The 19,123-nt window shown below is 38.2% G+C and overlaps 1 protein-coding gene across 9 annotated transcripts in view; it reads right to left on the bottom strand.

The window, feature by feature from the left end:
* FHOD3 (formin homology 2 domain containing 3) overlaps positions 1-19,123 on the bottom strand; it is a 428,715-nt gene that overhangs the window by 170,255 nt on the left and 239,337 nt on the right. For all 9 annotated transcript variants that reach the window (XR_013773704.1, XM_079301479.1, XM_079301473.1 and 6 more), the window contains exon 7: positions 896-1,007. Coding sequence is in view for 8 of the 9 variants with exons in the window: in XM_079301479.1 (XP_079157605.1) it covers positions 896-1,007 (112 nt within the window). In the remaining variant the exon portion in view is untranslated. The remainder of the gene's footprint in view (positions 1-895; positions 1,008-19,123) is intronic.

Raw genomic sequence — 19,123 nt, 5'->3', positions numbered from 1 at the left:
TTTGGGATTTTCCTTTTCAACCCATTCAGATAACTGAAAGCAAAATCTGGATCTTTTTCCCTATTACTGGCACCACCTTTCTCCCCAGCCCCCAACATTTTCTTGTGTCAGTTTTACCATATCAAGTCTCTCAGACAAGTTCAGTATGGAGGCAGTTGCTACACAGAGGGAACCTTGCTTTCAACCTCCATGTTTGAGACCACAACAATGGATTTCCTAACCTCAAAAACTCTCCTTGAGGCAAAGGAATGTTTTAAATCAAGAGAGAATGCCCCAGAAGCTTAGTGATGGCTTTGTGGGAAGAACAAGAAAGAACCATTTTTGTTCTATTTATTTGTAAAAAATACAGTATACATATTCAAGTATTTTTCATGAGCCTGAAGGGTAACAGATTTCATAGTATAATATCTGCTCAAGGGCTTTATTTTAATGTAACAACAGATGGTTTTGCTTTTACTCTAAAGCCTGTACTATTACTGACCTCGTCTTTCTCTTCAAAGGGATTACACTGATTAGATATCATTTTCTCTTCTAAATCAGACTGCCTCTTCTCAGAAGGAAGTGGAAAAGTGGTCTTGCCCAAAGGAGCCTCTGAGGTCGGAAGATACAGGGGGGAGTTTACTCAGCATGTGGATGTAGGGAAAAGGCAATGATGCTGGAACCCCAGGAGGCAAGCGAGTCCTTCAGTTTTCACTCTTCACTTTCCCGTTATAATTAATTCTTCAAACAACCTTAATTATATAAATACTTTAAAAATACTTTTAAGAAATGAAGGGTATATTGGACAAAGCAGGCATCAATGAAAGCAACTCTAGAACCACTGAAAGCAGTGATAAAATGCTACCTTCATCTCAGTGGTGCTGGGATGTTGCAACTCCCTGGTAAGGTTACTCACCTCTCTTGTCATCCACAGTAGATACTGCCTGGATCAAAAGGGGTGCATTGGATTCTGTGTACTCCACAAACACCAGCAACAACTTCAGTGCTGTCTTTACCACCAGGCGAAACTGGAAGATAAGAATGCAACTTGTCATTCTCCAAACCACAGCATTCCCAGATGTGTGAAATGACACTGGGTAAGAGGCAAGCCCAGCAGCCCACATCTGGCAGTAACACACGAACAAGGAGAGATCAAGCTGTGACAGCACTGAAAAAATGAAAGGTGGCTGAGAATATCATTCACTGGACAGTGCTCTCCTAGAAAGCCTCAGTAGTCAATGAACCCAAATGAAAGCTTAATACTGCCACAAGTAACAAAAGGGTGAAGATTCCACCTTTGCATATCCCCAACATTGCTGCCCAAAGATTGATGTACACAGAACCTACTGAGCTAACAAAGCATGCATTTCTTTTTTTCTCAACACATTTATTTCCTCCTTTTGCTCTGAGCCTTTAATCCTGTCAAAATGCTGCATGATGGGATGGTTTCTTCCTTATGCTTCCTTCTCTTCTTATAATGCTACTATTTAATCCCTAGATTATTAAATAGATCGATCTTCACTATTAAACAAAACTTGGGAAGAAGTGTGTTTAATCTCCAGCTATCCCACACTGTCACAAAATGTGTGATTTACTGTAACTGAGCATTCTGCCTGCGAGTTTTCAAACTCAGCTTTTTGTACATCCTTAGGAGTGAGTGGTCATTGATGACTCAGCATGGGTAAAATGCAGCTACTAGAATTCAATAGCCAAACTATCAATTTCACCATACAGCTCCCATTTCCAGAGAAGATAATTTGATCAAAAGAACTGAATAAGAACTTTTAGGGATAATCAAGTATGATTACTTGGCATGGTCAGGTATGTGAAAAACCAACTCTTTACTTGAGGGGAGGATTTTTTAATAGAGCAGAGCTCTACATGCTGAGAGGGCTTTTACTGGGGGAATTGATATTGGTTCACATTGACTGTAATCTCAATCTAAATAATGGATTATTATATAATTTTTGTCAATATTGACTAATTTTAATTTTTACTTTTTTTTCAAGTCCACTCAATACAACTCTCATAAAGCAAAAAATCATTATTAATAATTTCATAGATGTACACGATTGCAAGACAGTGACTATGTCTATATTTTAAAAAAGACTGCAAGTGCAACAGGTACTCAACTCAAACTACTGTGCTCACATAGCCACTCAGGGAGATGTACTGGAGATCACTTGAAGATAATGAGCTAAAATGCAGCTTGCTACTATAAGCACACAGTTCAGTGTCAAAAGTGAACCCAGCTATTTCCCTAGTGTCTTGGAGTTTACCCATTCATGCAGAATTGAGCTTAATGCAGACAATGGCACTACTAGCAATGCAAAATATTCTGCTGTTGAATCTAGACTTTTTTCAGACTTAATGTGTTGGCAAATTGTTGAATTTTAGGGCTGGCAGCCCAGAAATCCCAGTGACAAACCTGACCAGGTCCCTTAAGTTACTCTAATTTGCAGTTGTACTGCTGCCATGATACTTTATAGATACATGGGGTAGTCAAATTAAAGGAAATTGAAACCTGATAGCACAGCAAATTACTTCCCCACAATTGCACTGTATATCTGTGTATTTGCCTGTCAGGCCAACACCACGATGTTGCTGGTCTGCAGTGACAAATCTCTTAGAAATCGAGTTCAATTGCTTAATAAATACACTGAATAAATATCCAAAAGGTCTCCAGTATTTTAGTAAAGTTACTTTGTAAATCACAGTTATACCAGATTGCTATAAACTGTACTAGCATACTTCCCAGATAACCATTTACATACTACCTTCTAATCCGATTAGGGTTCTTTTCCTTAGAAAGGAAATCTTAGATATTACTTTTGATGGTTCTTAAAACCTCAACTCTCGGCCATGTGGTGACAACGGGATGAATTTACCTAAGTTCTGCATGGCAAAGTTCCCATATTTGACAGGAACCAGTGAGGGACACACCAGGTTTAAATCTATTTTTGCAAATCTCTTTTTTTTCCAGGAAGAACCACCTTTGGCAGTACCTTTGCTCAGACTGTTGCCTGCTGTCCATGGCAGCTGCTGCAATAAGGAGGAGCTGCTCTCTCTTCACCTGCCACGCTGCAAATCCTGTGAAACCTCAGGGCAGCCCATTGCATTGCACCAGAACAAGGCTCAAGCTGATTTTGGGTGCTTTCTGCAGGTATCAGCCTCCTGTGCTCAATAGGCTAACAGATGGCTTTGTGAGGAATAATGCCACTCAGAAGACCCAGAGAAAAGGAGGGATTAGAAAGCCATGTTTTGCTTCCCATTTAGGTCCTAGAAGAACAATCTAAATTCAGTTTGTCACTCTGCAAATTTTCAGGGCTTATCCAACTCCTCACAAAACAGTCTATCAGCCCTGGAAGTGGAGGTGCTTTCCACTGAAGGTGCCTACCATGGCTGCTCTCTTCTTGCACGCTAGCTTTGACATAACCTGCATTTAAAACAATACCGTTTCCTGCTTAGTAGAAAATGGCATTTGGGACCCCTGTGAGCATTTTTTAGCCTATCTGCTGCTTTGGACAAAGACAAAAGCAAAACACTGTAGTCCTAGTCTAAGCTGCACAATGCTTTACTGAGGACTTACCTAGCTAGCCATGACCCACACAATCTTTGTGCTCATCCTGCAGTGCTTTTCAGAACTGCTTTAACAGAGTTTCTTGACAGGAGCAGGCAAACATTGAGCAGCTGCACTGCCCCTAGGAAACTCAAGCCTTCAGCCAGCCAAAGCCCCTCTGAGACATCTGATAGCCTGCCACACCCAGACACAAAAACAGTCCAGAGCCTGGCATGCTCACACTAAAATCAACTCCAATTATCCACTGTGGCACCAAGCAGTTTCTGAAAAAAGGTCTGCTCAGGGATACCTGGTGGCAGGACTCATGTGAAACACAGGGAATTTTTTTAATGTAGCCTCCCATATGACATCCTATCTGTAAATGTTCACTCTGTGACCACCTGTGGTCCTAAAGTTCCCATTTGTGATTAACTATTTGACTACCAAAGTGGGAAGTCCTCACAGCTTCCTGTGGGAGTTCTAAAATGTGTTTGCAGGACATATCTTTTCAATTAATTGGATGGCTAGATTGCAAATAAAATAACTAAATTTGAAAATTGGGAGATTGCTTAACAGGAAAAAACAGCAGCAGTTCACTGGTTTTCTTTCTTCACATGATTTACCCAGATGGCACAGCAATGGGAGCAATAGAAAAAAGTTTAACATTTCCTTCACGAGCAGGTGAATTGCTAATAATCTGAATCACTGTTAAAAACTTCATGAAAGCTTTTAAGATTGTTTGTGGGATTTTGTTCTGGTACTCATTTACTAGTGAAGAGGGGAACAACTGCTTTCTGAATCTGCTTCAATAGTCACAGTTTTGTAAAAACCCATGGACCAATCACACTTCTACTTCAAACAGGACTAGAAAGGCAACAATACAGCTAGACAAGATAGCTCCAAAAAAAAAAAAGTCCCGTTATCATCACTTTGCAAACATTGGTTATTCTAGTTAAATCCAAACTTCCATCCTAAATATTGCTGCTTAATTAAAAAAGAAGGCTCATTGAGGCAATATTTGTAGTCACTGGCTTGGTAAAGTAATTTTTTAACAGTTCTGAGATAAAATCAGGATTCTCAAATATCCAAACACTGAAGCATCCAAACCTCTATTAAGCTAGAAAAGAAAGTTCATGTTGTGTTTTTGTTATCATGTGCAAGCCAATTTACAGAGAGGAAATGATGTTAGTATCTTCTGGCTAAAGATAAGAACAAGCCAGAAACGTAAGAAGAAAAATGATAAACCTTTTCCCTCTGACTTGCTTTACCTTATACAGTGCAGTTTGGCAATTCCTTTTCCTTTTATCTCTTTATATTTAGACAATTACAGACTCAGACAGGGATACCACACAACAGGCTGAAAAATTCATGTCTCATGGAAGAGCTTATCACAGTTGTTAATCACTTGTCCGGAAAGGCTTTAACCTTTACAAGGAATGTTGTCACAAAGTTCATTGACTTAGAGACCAAAGCAATATTTGAAGAGTTCAGATTGAAACATTCAGGATTCAATCATTTTTCCTTTTAAAAAGGAATAAAGTAAAAAAGGAAATTGAATAAAAATATTTTACTAGGGGAAATCTAGTTACTTTGGATTTAAGCTATTCAAATTCAAAGGAGAAATACTCATTGAATTTTTAAATAAAGATTTACTACAGCCAAATCCTCTGAAATCCAGGTGTAGACTTGAATTTACTGTAGGTCAGGTACTCATCCTCTTGGTAGGATACAGCCAGGCAGAGCTGCAGCTAAAGAAACACCCAGTACAGCCAGTGGTCCCTGCTGCACAGGGAAGCTGGAACACTTCTTTCTTGTGGGGTGCAAAGATGTCCCCAACTTCAGATCTAGTGCTGCAGGAAGAGCCCATTGGCATCCCACCAGCCCCTGCAATGTGGCTCAATTTCATGATTTCCAAGGGAAAAAAAATCATCTTCTGTTTACAAAAGGAGCAAAGATCTTCCTGGAATAGAAGGTTTTATATACATATTTAAATTAAATACATTATATATATCTATATCTCTATAGATACAGAGATATAGATATATATTTATTTATTATAATAAACAACAAATATATTAAATAAATATTAATACTATATGGCAATGTTGTAATATATAATATTATCAGAATATAATGTTTTCCTTTGTAATAATCAAGAAAAAGGAAATATAAATATTGGGCTTGAGAGAATCTCAGAGTAGTAATTTAAGTTGGAATGGCACTAATATGATTTTCCTTCTTATCTTAGGTGAAAAAATCCTGTTCCTTTCCTCATATAGCACATGCTCTACCCCATCTCACTGTCATGGTGAGCCCCACTGGACTTGCTCCAGTAGATAAATATCTCTCTCATACTGAGGAGTCCAACACTGAACTCCTGGTGCAGTCTTATCAGCAGCAGACAGGGAGAGGTGTTCACTTCCTTCAGCTCGGTGGCTACACTCCCACCAGTCCAGCCCAGGATGTGTTTGACCTTCATTCACACAAGGGCACACTATTAACCCCTGTTCCAATCCATATTCTCTTCTCAGAATAAGTAGACAGAATCACATGGTGTGATGTCAAAAGAAACACCTGTAATTTTTCCAGATTTTAAAAAGAGAAGTGGTAATGGCTTTAAACTGAAAGAGAGCAGACTTATATGTTAGGAAGAAATTGTTCACTGTGAGGGTAGTGAGGCACTGGAACAGGTTGCCCAGAGAGGTTGTGGATGCTCCATTCCTGTAAGTTTTCAGGGCCAGGTTGGATGGGGATTTGAGTAAACTGGTCTAGTGGAAGTAAATTCAGTGGCAGACGGGTTTGAATTATGTGATCTTTAAGGTTCCTTCCAACCCAAAATATTCTATCCTGTGATTCTATGACATCCCACTATTTTTTAAATTAAATTTTCTGAAATATCTGCAACAATATCATTTCAGTACTTCACACGCTGTTCACCTGTATTTATGTACAAGAATGTCTCCACTGTATCCAGCATCTCAGTGAACCTTTCCCCCATCTGTGCTGCAGAAAGGCAGCCAAGAGCTCCAGCACTGAGTGCAGGAGCAGGAAGAGGCACCTCTGATGTGGTGGCTGGAGATCAGCTGTCTCAGAAGCATACAGGGCTAAACATTGGGAACAGCCTTAACACCCACAGCAAGAGCTTTGGAAATATGCTGCATGAGTGCTTAGATAACCCAGAAAAAACTGGGGCTTGGGGTGCCAAACAAGCAAGGGGAAAGACATTAGGGGGTAAAACATTTGAAACTTCCTAATACTAGGATTTGCAAGTGCCTTACAGAACATAGAAACAACCCAAATTCATTCTAGTCTCTCTCTTCTCCAAAACTGACATTTGAGGTCAGTTACTTCACTCCAAAACAGGTGACAAGTCTATTTAGTAAATCAGTTTCTTTTTATTCATAGTTCCTGAAAGCAGGAGTGATCACAAGAATGAGATCCTTCTGTCACCTGAGCCAAGAACTTCTAATCAGCTTATTTTTCCTTAGAACTTTAAAGCAGCATCTTTTAAAGATGGAAAATTTAGAAATTCTAATGATCTATAGAATACCAAACAAAACTTTGTAAATGAGTGCTATCTTCCTTTACCAGAAGGAAGAAAGAATTCATATGTGTTGAGGCCCTAAAAGCTGCTTGATGGACTGCAATGAACACATGCCAATTCTTCCACTTTCTTTTCAGAGACACAGCATCTTCCTAAGTCACAGGTGTGCGGAGTACAGGGAGGATCACAAAGCTGGGAGACAACAATTAAATACAGCATGCACAAAATAGGTGAATAACCCCCACTATAGGTACTGAATATTGGGAATACCTAAGCATTTTATATCACTAGGGATGTAATTATTAAACAATCTATGTTTCTGTGGGCTGGTGTACCAATAGAACAAATAATAATGCATGTGATGCCATATCTGTCTTTTAAGCAATGATATTTTTTAAGTTTTATATTAAAATGACAGATTGCATTTTAATATTCAGCTATTGTTTCTCGAATCTTCAAAGAGGGATGCTTAAATAAGGCAAATGAACTGTTGTTAAGGGCTTTGCAAGCTGAGGACTGAAGCTGTGAATGGAGTTAGATGAGATGAAAACCTCTATAAGCTTAGATTCAAGGTGCTCCAAAATAATCAGTTAAACAACAGTCTTTTCATTCTGAATGTCCCTTTAAGTGTTTTTCATCCACAGAATGTGCAATGCTAGAAATGGCAGACAAATACATGCCTTTGCTATTCTGAAAATGAAGTTTCTCAGAACTTCACAAATGTACTGGGTAATGGTTACATGTTCTGTGCACTGTTACACATGTGGTGTGTATCTGTCATGTATCTGTGGTGAGAATTCTGATATGAAAAGGAGATCGTTAAAAAGAAATTCATCTGCCCTACTAACAAAACACAGGGATGAGCAAATAGTGATTAGTGAATGATCACCACGGGGAAAAAAAAAAAAAAAAGATCATGCCTGGAAATCACTATTTACACCATCAATCATGGTCCAGAAGAAGGAGGAGGAAATATGAAAGAACAATGGTACACAGAAGTAGGCAACTCATACAACAAATCAAAGCATACTGCAGGTCAAAGTGGCTCTTAGATGAACACATGCAGCTCTGATGGGAGCTTTGAAAGAATATGTTTGGGGTAGAAATCAGCCCTCTGTTAAGTCATTTCTAATGATGTAGCTGTGTTTCTCTTGCAGCAATTGCCACATCAGACAGACATTGTTTGAATAAACCTAAGGCTGCAGTGCTTGGAACAAGACATGAGATGCTACAGGGTATTTTTGAGCATTTCCCTCTCCTCCTTTTGGACTATCTATGACCATCTTGAAGAGGCAGGGGAGTGATTTTCTGCTTCTATGAAGTAATCTGAAACGACTGGGTTTTTGTTTTGTTTTTTTTTTTTTTTTTTTTTTTTTTTTTTGTTTTGTTTTGTTTTGTTTCATGACAAGATGAATGAAGGACCATTCACAGCTCTACAGGACAACACACAAAATGACAGCAATCTCATTCTGCTTTTCCTCCCTACAACCAGACCAATCCCCCCAGTGTCTCCCACGAGAACTGTTCATTGTGTAAAAATTGCATGTAATTATTGAGCTAGAAAGGAGGACAGGGTAGGACTTGAAGATTAAAGGACATAAAAGGATTAAACTTCTTTACTCTCAGGTGACTCCTGAGCTGGTGTCCTTCCACATTTGTCAGGGGCCCAACCACAGGCCTATTAGGTGTTACACAGTTTTAAATGATGTTCTATTTTGTCTTTCAGATATTGCTCAGACAAAAGGGTTTGGTTTCAATTAAAAGTTTTAGTTTTTTCCATTGCAAAACACAAACCAAAAATATTTAATTGGAAATTTGCCATCAGCCTGTGTCCAGACCAGGAATTATGCTTCGCTTGTAAAGATTTACACTCAGATTTAATTTTCTCTCTCTCTTCAAATAGTGCAGTTTCATTGTATCATCTGTTGATTATTTTATTAACCATTCCCAAACAGTGGTATCTTTTAGGACTACAGGAAAATAAACACTATCAGTACCTCTAGAACTGTCTTCTCTGTCTGGATAAAGATTATGATTGAATTATCTTAAATCAGGTATAAAACACTTAGCTTGAGAGAAACCACAGTAACATGAGAACCAATTTCTGGTTAAACTCATGCTTGTGTGTAATGTGCTATCAAACATGATAAGAAACAGACCTCTTTATTCTCTTTTTGTCTTCTACAAACATGGACCTTATTTATGGTAGCCCCAGATTTCTAGCGTTTTCCTGTTATGGATCATTGAGTAAGATTGTCTAGTAAAGTTTGCTCCTTTCATTAGACAGAAAAACCTTGTTTGAGAATATACTAATGTAGCTTTAAGCAAAACCACCACCATTATATTACAATATGCATAATGTCATTCTAATACAACTTAACATCTGGAAACATACTGCCTGACAAGGCCATTTTTTGGTACTTCCACCAAATCCATGACCCTAAAACCTGTAAGCCACAGACAAACATGATAGGCCTTCAGAAATCAGTAATATGTCTTTTAAATGAAATGTGTGCTTCTAATCAGCAGAATAAATAAAAAATAAGCCTGTTTCTCTTGAACACTACTCTGATAATCTGTTCAGCAATGGATGCAACAGTGAGATTTCATGTTTTGGTAACAGTAAGGTAAGTAGATAACAATCAGCAACAAGATTTGAATCCATGCAGCATCAGAATTCCATATTACAAATGTGTTTGCAAACTAAAATGGTCATAAGGATGGGGCTTGCCTACACAGGGGAAATATGATTAAGGCCATTTGGCATGGAGTTTTTTTTTGGCTTTTTTTTCCCTTATGACTGAGGAGTTACATGCTGAGTTTTCCCACCAGCTCCCTGAATTGATGTATGATGCTAGCCTTGAACTACGCTGTCCCTGACAGATGGTCATTGGGCTGAACCTCTGGCAACCGGATAGTTTTGAGAGATTGGCAGTTTCAGCAACTTCTTTTCCTTGGGCAGGGCCAAGTTGATATTTCCTCAGCTTTGTTACAAAAAAAAAGAAAAAAAAAAAATTGTAACACAAAAGGAAAAGATTTTTTTTTATGAACTTAATTGCAGATACGACATTATCTCCACTCCCTGCTCTGAAATCCCTTTCATACCACACTCTTTTGGCATTTGTAACACTGCTAAATGACATCTTGGTTTGTGAAAACATCTCATGTAATACAAGGTCACCTCACTCAAGAAAAAAAGCAATTAATTTTAAAGAGAGAAGAGATTCAATGACCTATTACTAAGCTATTTCATGCAAAGCATTTAAGGATCTGAAAGTCATCTACAATTCTATGATGCATGCTGTGATTGATCACATTTTATGTATGGAAAAGGTGAAGTACTGTACATTTAAAAGGCAAACAGAAGATCTAACATTGTGTCTTATTTCTTCTTTTAAGCCTCCAAGTGTGTTTTCAGAAATATTTTTAATTCCAAATTAAGTCTTTAGATTTAAGATCAAATTACTACTGTATCATTTTCTTGAGTGATTAGAAATCATGTAGAAGGAAGTTCTTTTGCGCCATGTCAATTTTCTGTAGAAAACGACCCTGTCATAGTCTGATCTCTGATTTATACAGCTGGCAATCAGAAATTTCCTCCTGACAGCAGCAGAGAGTGTTTCACAAGCTACAGTATGTTTGATATGGGAACTGTGTACAAAGCAGAATATCAAAACTCTGATGTCTTCAAGACATGAATTTTTCTCCTGGCCAATGCATAGAGAGGAGCTCATAGGTCACCCTGCATCTGATTGTGAAAGCCATCACCAATAAAATGAATGAACCATGGTCAAAGCCAGAGGAAAATAGAAAAGCCAGAACTATAAGAGTACCTTCTCTTGGAGCCTCTTTACAAAATTGAACCCACTGAAACACACAACAGCCATGAGGAGCACAGAATTTTCACCTTATTTTCCTCAGGCATCTGTGCTGTCCCTCCCACTGACAACTTTTGGACTCTTTCCTGTAACTATGGGATCGACCTGCCCACTGCACTGTCACACTTGACAATAATGGAGCTATGTTCCTACTCAGGTTGAAAAAGGCATTACAAAAGACCCCGAGTCAGCAACCTCATAAGAGAAAAGGAAGTTTCCAGTCATTTTGAAAGAGCCACAGCTAGAAAATCAGTCCTCAGTCCTCAGCCTTCCACCAGCCATGCTGCAGGCTGCCATTTGCACAAAAGAAGGCATGGGAGACACAGCAGGACTGAGCCACCAAGAGCATGTGGGATTGCAAGGAAAAAGCAAGGAAGAAGGAAAACAAAGATAACAAATTGCTTCATTAGTTCTGCTGCTTATGAAACAACTTGCTAGAGTTAGTGGCCTTGGCAATGTCCTATTTAAATAATATCAAAGTTGAGTTCAAGGACTCTAGGGGAAAAAACTATTTGAGTTTGCAAGTACAGTGGAAAACTAGTCTATTATTATTCTGTGGTTTTCTGCACGTGAAATTTGTTCTTTCAACAGTTTCATTAAAATGTACTCATATTAAATATCCAAACTATGCCTATGTTTAAATAACTTCACCTGAAAACAACTGTAAGTTTAATGATATGGTTAGCAGTCCTTTCCTGACACTTTACAAACTTACAGATGACATTTCAACAGCAAAAATGCAAAATCATAACAACCTATGAATAAAGTGTGTGGAAACGGTTGAAGATAGTAGGTCAACAAAGACTCAAATTAATTCCTTTCTTAAGCAATTAATTGTTAACAGGTTATTCTTTTTAAGTATCCTAAAAAGCAAAATGCTAGTGGTTTGAACTACTGAAATTATAAAACTGTTGAAAGAACAAACATCATACATCAAAGCACGGAACAAACTTACCAAAAATTATTCTTGAAAAAATATGTAATACAGTAAAACTAGAGAAAGGATATATATATATATTTTCCACTTATTACTATAATGATAAAAGTACTATTATTTCACTGCAGGTATAGACTGAAGATTTTTCTCTATTCTCAAACTTTTGAGTATTATCAGGCACAAAAAGTAATTCAGAAGCAGAGGTTTAACTGTAAAACCAGACACACTTATTTACCTTTGGACAACTTGCCAAATAAAGTTAATGAATAAAGATACTTTCTGGGGGACATGTGAACATAACAGAAGTGATCATATTTCTCCAGCAATCATCTGTTTGTCTGTCCCCAATATGGAAGAGGTTGCTATCCTCAAATCCAGTTCCCATCAGTGTAGTTCAGAGGCTTTTTTTTTTAAATCCAAAGAACTTCAAGATGAAAACAAAAATGTAATAGACCAGACACATTTCTAGCTTCCCATGTGGTGTTTTTCTGAAGCAAGTGGCAGAATAGTTCATAGAGCCATTTAGAACCTGATTTATGGGGCACAAGTCATTCCATATCAGCTAAGGCACTGCTTAATTACACAGCCCTAGGAATGTCACATTATTCTAACTCCCTCCTTTGCCAGAAAAGGACAGGGATGGAGATATTCTCAATTTTGGTTTTTATAAATGCTAGCAAGTATGCAGCTTCTGCATACAGCTGAACAACTGCAAGAATATATCATATTATTGTAGGATTCTCTCAACAGTGCTCTCATATTACAGTGATAACTGTTTTTTAAGAGTTACAAAGCTCAGTGTTCAAAGAGATAATGAAATTCCTCTATCTCAAGCTACCTTCTTCCTCTGACTTTTATAACCAAACTCATCACATCCACCCCCAATTTTACAGGAAATCAAACAAACTGAAAATATGTATGGTTGGTTTTGAATCACAGAAAGGTGAAAGAGCTGGAAAGAGACTCCTCAGACTCCTGCTTGGAAGAGAAATGGAATCATTTCTAAACAGCATTTCTGGTGATGTAGCAAAGGCTTCCCAGTACAGGCTTAACTCTAACCACACTCATGTCCACTTGTGTTCTAAAGATCTGCAGATTAGAGGAAGTTAACTTCAGCTTCACTAACATCCATGTCCAGATCCCAACTGCAGTTTGACTAAAAGTGAATTCCTTATTACAATTCATAAAAAAGATCTTTAAAAGGCTTTTACAGTTTTCCTCAAGTATCAAACAAATGTATGTGGGTACCACTACAGCAGAAAGAGGAGTAGGAAGTTTGGGTGATTCACTTAAGGCTTGAGGTTGGAAGGGATCTCTCTGGAGGTCATCCTGTCCAACTCTCTGCAAGGCCACCTACACTTAGTTGTCCAGGACGGTGTCTAATTTATTAAATGTGGCTAAAAATTAACAGATATAAAAAACATGAATTCAAAAATGCTGATTCTTAAATATATATTTTAACTATCCTTTATTTTTCAAAGCATGGGACTTGCAACTTATTTTCTGCTTCTCTCACACACCCATACCAGCCTCCAAACACACATATACTGAAAGAGACAAAAAGTCCGTAACACTTATTTTCACCAGATCACAGACTACCTAATTTCAGTATAACAAACCAGTTCCATGTATGTTAAGATTCAAATGCCCATACATATGTCCAAAATATAGTTCTCAGTTCACATATCATGTGAAGACAAAACCTTTTATGCAGTGAGATCCAGGTAGTTCTCTGGACACACACCGTGGGTTGGGATTACAGTAAACATCTGTGATATTGTATATTAAATGAATTACATTTTCTCAATCACTTAAGAGAATACTAAGTGGGTTCCTGAGGAACCTCCAATGACTCACAAGGTTTTGTGTCTCAGGTCTTCAGCAGCACAGCAATGATCACTTTGGGTCTAGTTTGACAGCAAACAGAAAGGGATAGAAACGTTTTTCTTTACAGTAGAATTGGAACATAGCTGTGACAAGTATTCAAGGCTTGGAAACTCATGTTCAGAACTGACAGGTCCAGCAGGGCTTCTGAACTAATCCATCTGCATATGTAGTCTCCCTGCAGTCTACTTTAGAGCTCAAAGACAAGACTGGACTAGGTTCCTGTCTCCCAAATAAGGTTAAAGGAGCCTCAGAAATGCAACAGAACATCCTTTGAAATCCTGAGACATGACCACAAGCCTAAAAACACCAAACAGCAATGGAATAAGGTAACTGAAGTCAAGTATTTGCCTTTATATTCCTAGGAGGCTGTAGCTACCAAGCTAGAGGTAGGTTTGCAGCAGCAGTGACCAGGACAAGGGATCAGGTTCCAGAGTCCTTGTTTCTCCTCATTTGACCCTTAGTGTACTGTTCTGGACCTAAAGACTAAGCACTTTTTACCAAGCCACTGCACAGTGAGATGTGCCTTCATTTGTGGCATTATTTCACACATATTTCAGTTTCTGTTTCATCAGAATGAAACATATTTCAGATACAGTATTTAAGAATTATTCAGCATCTGGGACATGAATAGTTTTTAGCCAAGTAATTGCCAGGGTCATTCAAAGAACTGAACCCACAGAAGCATGAGATCATAATCAGCAGTGATTTGACTTGCATCATAGATCAATTTTGAGCTGTTGTTTCAGTTCTTTGAGAGCAGTACAGACAGAAAGAGACGAGACAGTGGGGTGGGGGGGAGGGTGAAACCCAACAAAAAAATCCCAACTCTTTCTTTTTTCTCAACTAACCACAACAGATTACTTCCACTTTCTTCTGAAGTCAAGAGAAACTGCAGACAAAATCAGTAAATACAGTGATACCCTAATGAGGGGCAGGAGTTCACAAAAGCAGTAAAATAAACCACTGCAGAACATGATCCTTTGTATCCAAGAAAGCTCAGCTGAAATGCACTGCGGTAGCTGTGTAATGCCTGATGGGAATAGTTCCTATAGATTTAGCCAAAAGTGAATGTAATTCAGATTTGACCCTTTCAACGCAGTGGAGTGCACGTTTTGAGGAGGTGACTTTATTGAGAGTACTATATTGGTGTAATTTTGCTTCCTTTTATGAAGTTTTTCATGGTAGGCTCTCACATGGAGAAACTGTATGAATGGCATGAAAGCTATTTCCACAGTAACTATAGACACACCAGAAAAAAATTTAGGCTTTTCTGGTGATGTTTCCAATTCCCCCCCCAAGTTACTACATGACCATATTTCCTTTTATAAGAGCAAAATGTCTCTCCATATTTGAAATAATTATTTTAGGTTTTCACATAAGGATTTAGTTGTACAGTTCTTGAACATTATTCTTATAATTAATAATAATAGCAACAAGAACAGTTTTGCCAATGCTACAGAGCAAATTGAAAGTCTTGATAGACAGTCACCTGCTTTAACAGGGAAAATAATATCTCAGAACCTGGAAATGACTGGATTTCAGTCTTTGTGCCAGAGATCTCTCTGTACTGCCTCTGAGTAGTACAGCAGATCAGCCTAAATGCATAATGTTAAATTTAAAATTTCTGCTAGCTGGAAGTCCTGCTCCTCCTCCCTAATTACCGAGTCATGTTTTTTTGAACCTGTATATCCACAGCACAATTCATAGTAGAATCAGTGCTGCTCTAGCTCAGCATGACCAACTACAACTCATGCTCTGAAATCATATCTTTAATTGCAGCCCTGACGTTTTCCTTCCATCTCCCAGACAGCTTCCCACAAGTGGGTATTGCCAGAGCACTTCATTTCTGCCTGTGTAGGATGGCAGGATGAAGGCTAAAAGGCTGTGTAAGCTTACATCTTGGAGATGAACAAAATCAACCAAATAACAAAGTAGAGACAATTAGGCTACTGCAGAATCACAAATAAATTCTTCACATATGCAGCTCAAAAAAAAAGCTCTATGTTCTGGGCCCCCTAGGAAAACAAACATGTAAAACAACTGCTTTTAAAAACTTAGACATCTAGCAGCTGCAGCTTAACTATTTTATAATACATCCATCTTTTCCAGCCATGGGAGTGGGGCAAGGATGTTCTTGTTGGCCTCTTCAGAATCTGTGCTCTTGCAGTGTTCCTCAGCAGACAGCTGGGTAATTCCTCCCCAGCACCTCAGAGACAGATTGCAGACAAAAGCATAACACTTCATGATAAGTAATGACATTCCTCTGATTAAGCTAGGTGTGTTAGGAATGCATGGAGTTAAAAACTCCAGATTACGAAAAAATCCCAAAACTAAAGATGCATTTCATCAGACATGCAGGGAGATTAATTTGCTGTACAAATACCCCAAACTAAAGGACACCAGCAGCCTGAGGGAAGGCAGCACAACTCAGTTTATATCATTAACCTGTGCTAGGTATTAGATGGAATGGGTGTTTTGAAGCATGTAGCTCTGCTCAACATTGTATTCTCTCAGGAGCATTTTGCTCCAGTCCTGTCCTCACACTGTTTATTCACATCCATCTGTGCCTGCTAGGTGGTGCTGTAGGATGGCTTTTCTAAGGCAGAAAGGGCAAGTTGCTTTTTTCATTCCCCACACTGATATTTTTTCCTTCTACATGAGAACAGCTGCAGTGTTTTCTGTATCTTGGCTGTACAGGATGTGTCCTGTCAGGTCTCTTGTCGAGCACGCAGTGGCCACCTCTGAGGTTGCTGCTTCTCCAGAACAGTCAGAGAAAATGAGTGCATCAGCTTTCATCTGCATGTGTCCATGCAGGAAAGCTGGAACCTCAGATGGAGGCAGGAGGTATCAATATCTACTCTAAAATTTTCAAAATTTTCATTTCCCTCTGATTATAAAGATGAATTTAAACTATTTTCATTGAAAAAAGGATTTAAAATTAAATCAGACAAAAAAAAAAAAAAAAATCAAAAGCATGGTTTCAAAGAAAATGGAAAGACTAAAACTTCCTGGAAGTCCAATGAGTGAAATGTCTCTCTCTTTCCCTCTCAGACTGCAAATTATTTCTATGATGAATGACAACCTTCTGCAAAAACTTTGGAAGATAACCATTTGAAAAGGGTGATAACAAGAAGGATGTTGGTTTAGGCATCTCTTTTTTTCCTGTAATTAACCAACTCAAGTGGCAGGATGCTCTGAGTGCTATAATATCCACAATATCATAAATGGTGCAGACTGGGATTGAACTATTCAGACCTGTAGGTAAAGTAAGTCTGGTCCATCTGTTCCACATAACTTCATGTTGGTTTAGCCAAAGATGACGGATATCCTAACCCACCCTTTTGAGCAGAAGGGAAATAAAACAAAACAACCTCCAAGATGAGTAACTGTAGTACTATATCATATGATGACATCAGGAAAATCTTGTGCTCAGTTTTCAGATCCTGTCCCATGGCCCAGTGCTTTGGGACACTATCAGAGCCCCTGCTGTTCCTATACAAAAGCCACCCTAGCAAATGGCATGTGTTTTTAACACAGCCTTCCATTTCTGTGTTGTGAATTGACATTTTTTGTCTGATGCTCTGTTATGAATGATCTTCCACTGCCAGAAACTGAACTTGAGTATTCATATTGCATTCCTTCATCAGAGGAGAATGACAAGGAAACAAGAAGGGAAAATTTTGCAGGCCAGTGTCAAAAGTTGAAATATATCTTGATTCTAAGGAAGTTTGCCTCAAATCTCTCTATTGCACCCACAGCTATTACAGACATCCATCTGAGCAGTGCAGATCTAGAAGCAAACCTACTTTCAAGTGGTCTATCATGTCATTTCCCCAACAGCCATCCACAATCCTTACTGAAAAAGGTTCTACAGATCCTGTGTGCATGGAAGAGTGGCCCAAGAAACACCAAACATGAAAAGAGTGTGTATTTGTGGAAGCTAGACTAGTGAGAAATGGAAAAAGAAAAAATTACCTGAACAGAAAGCACTGCAAACCACAGAGAGTGGCAGTGACAGAAGTGAAATTCTACCTTCTCTATTTAATAAATATAGTAAAATATTTTACTGAATTTAATACACATAATATATATTATAGTACCTTTAGGAAAACACAGTCCCCAGGGATTAATAGTTTTGAAGCAACTCTATACATTAATAGGTGTGGGAATCTGTTGCCACTCTTTACTCTTTCTTTTCTACAAGAATGAAATTGCCATATGCAAAGCTTAACTGGGGAAGCAGAGGCTGTATGTTTGATAAGTGTTACATTTTCCCCTAAAATCATAACAATAAGATGCTTAGACAACCACACTGACATTTAAAGTGCAGTGGAGAAAAATGGCTTCAGAGGTTGCTTTAATTTTATTATTGAGCTAAAAAAGGAAGCAGTTACACACTGCTGGAAATTAAAGAGACAAAGCATAGATTTACTACAGTTGTGTGTCTTCTAATAAGAAGAGGAAATTCAAAAATAAAAGGGACTGATCTACAAAAATTCCATGCTGGCTGAGGTATTAACAGTATTTTTTATATTGAACATCACATTCTTGTTTTTTATTAATGTGGTCTTCAAAAAGAGAAAATAGTGGATAGATAGAGGGGGGCAAACCAGGAACTGGTTGTTCAATTGCTGTGATCAAAGAGGGTCAGAATATGGGAAGAGAGTACACAGCATGCCCAGATGAGGTTCATTTCAGTGTATCATGGGAGCCAGCTAGAAAACCTGCTGGTGTGCTTAAATTATTCTGATAAGTTTTATATGGTATCCACTCTTAGAGGACTGTGGAGAGGAAAAAAAAAAAAAACAAAAAACAAGAAAGGAAGAAAGAAAACCTATCAAAGAACCTTCCTTTTGATCTTGATCTTATGAAAAGTAATTGAGGACCACATATCTTACTACACCTCCTTCTTTCTAAGGACAAGTCCTTTAACTGAGGAGACCAACATAAAATCTGGGAGATAACCACAATGAGTCCTGGGCAATAACCTGGTCAGGGACCTGATCTGGTTGCAGCTCAGAGGTTCCTTGAGATGCACCACATGCTGAATGAATACAGAGCAATCATGTGTGTTTTGGTAGTTTCCATTTTTGATGCAGCAGTATTTTTTTCTGTTATCCAGCTAGTAGCCAGTGTTTTAAAGAACAACTACATCTAAATTAAAAAATGACAAACAATTTTGAGTGATGCCAAAAAAACAGATATGGTAACAATTAGTATCAGGTTCAACTTTTACCTATGTATCTGTCTTCACATATAATTTGTCCTTCTACTCCCTTATATTCTTCCTCCAGGGCTCTAAAATCCAAATACCAATTTTCCAGATGAAGAACCAAGGC

The sequence above is a fragment of the Erithacus rubecula genome, assembly GCF_903797595.1.
Source record: "Erithacus rubecula genome assembly, chromosome: 3".
In the NCBI taxonomy this organism is placed as follows: domain Eukaryota; kingdom Metazoa; phylum Chordata; class Aves; order Passeriformes; family Muscicapidae; genus Erithacus; species Erithacus rubecula.
This window is presented reverse-complemented; position numbering and strand designations above follow the sequence as displayed.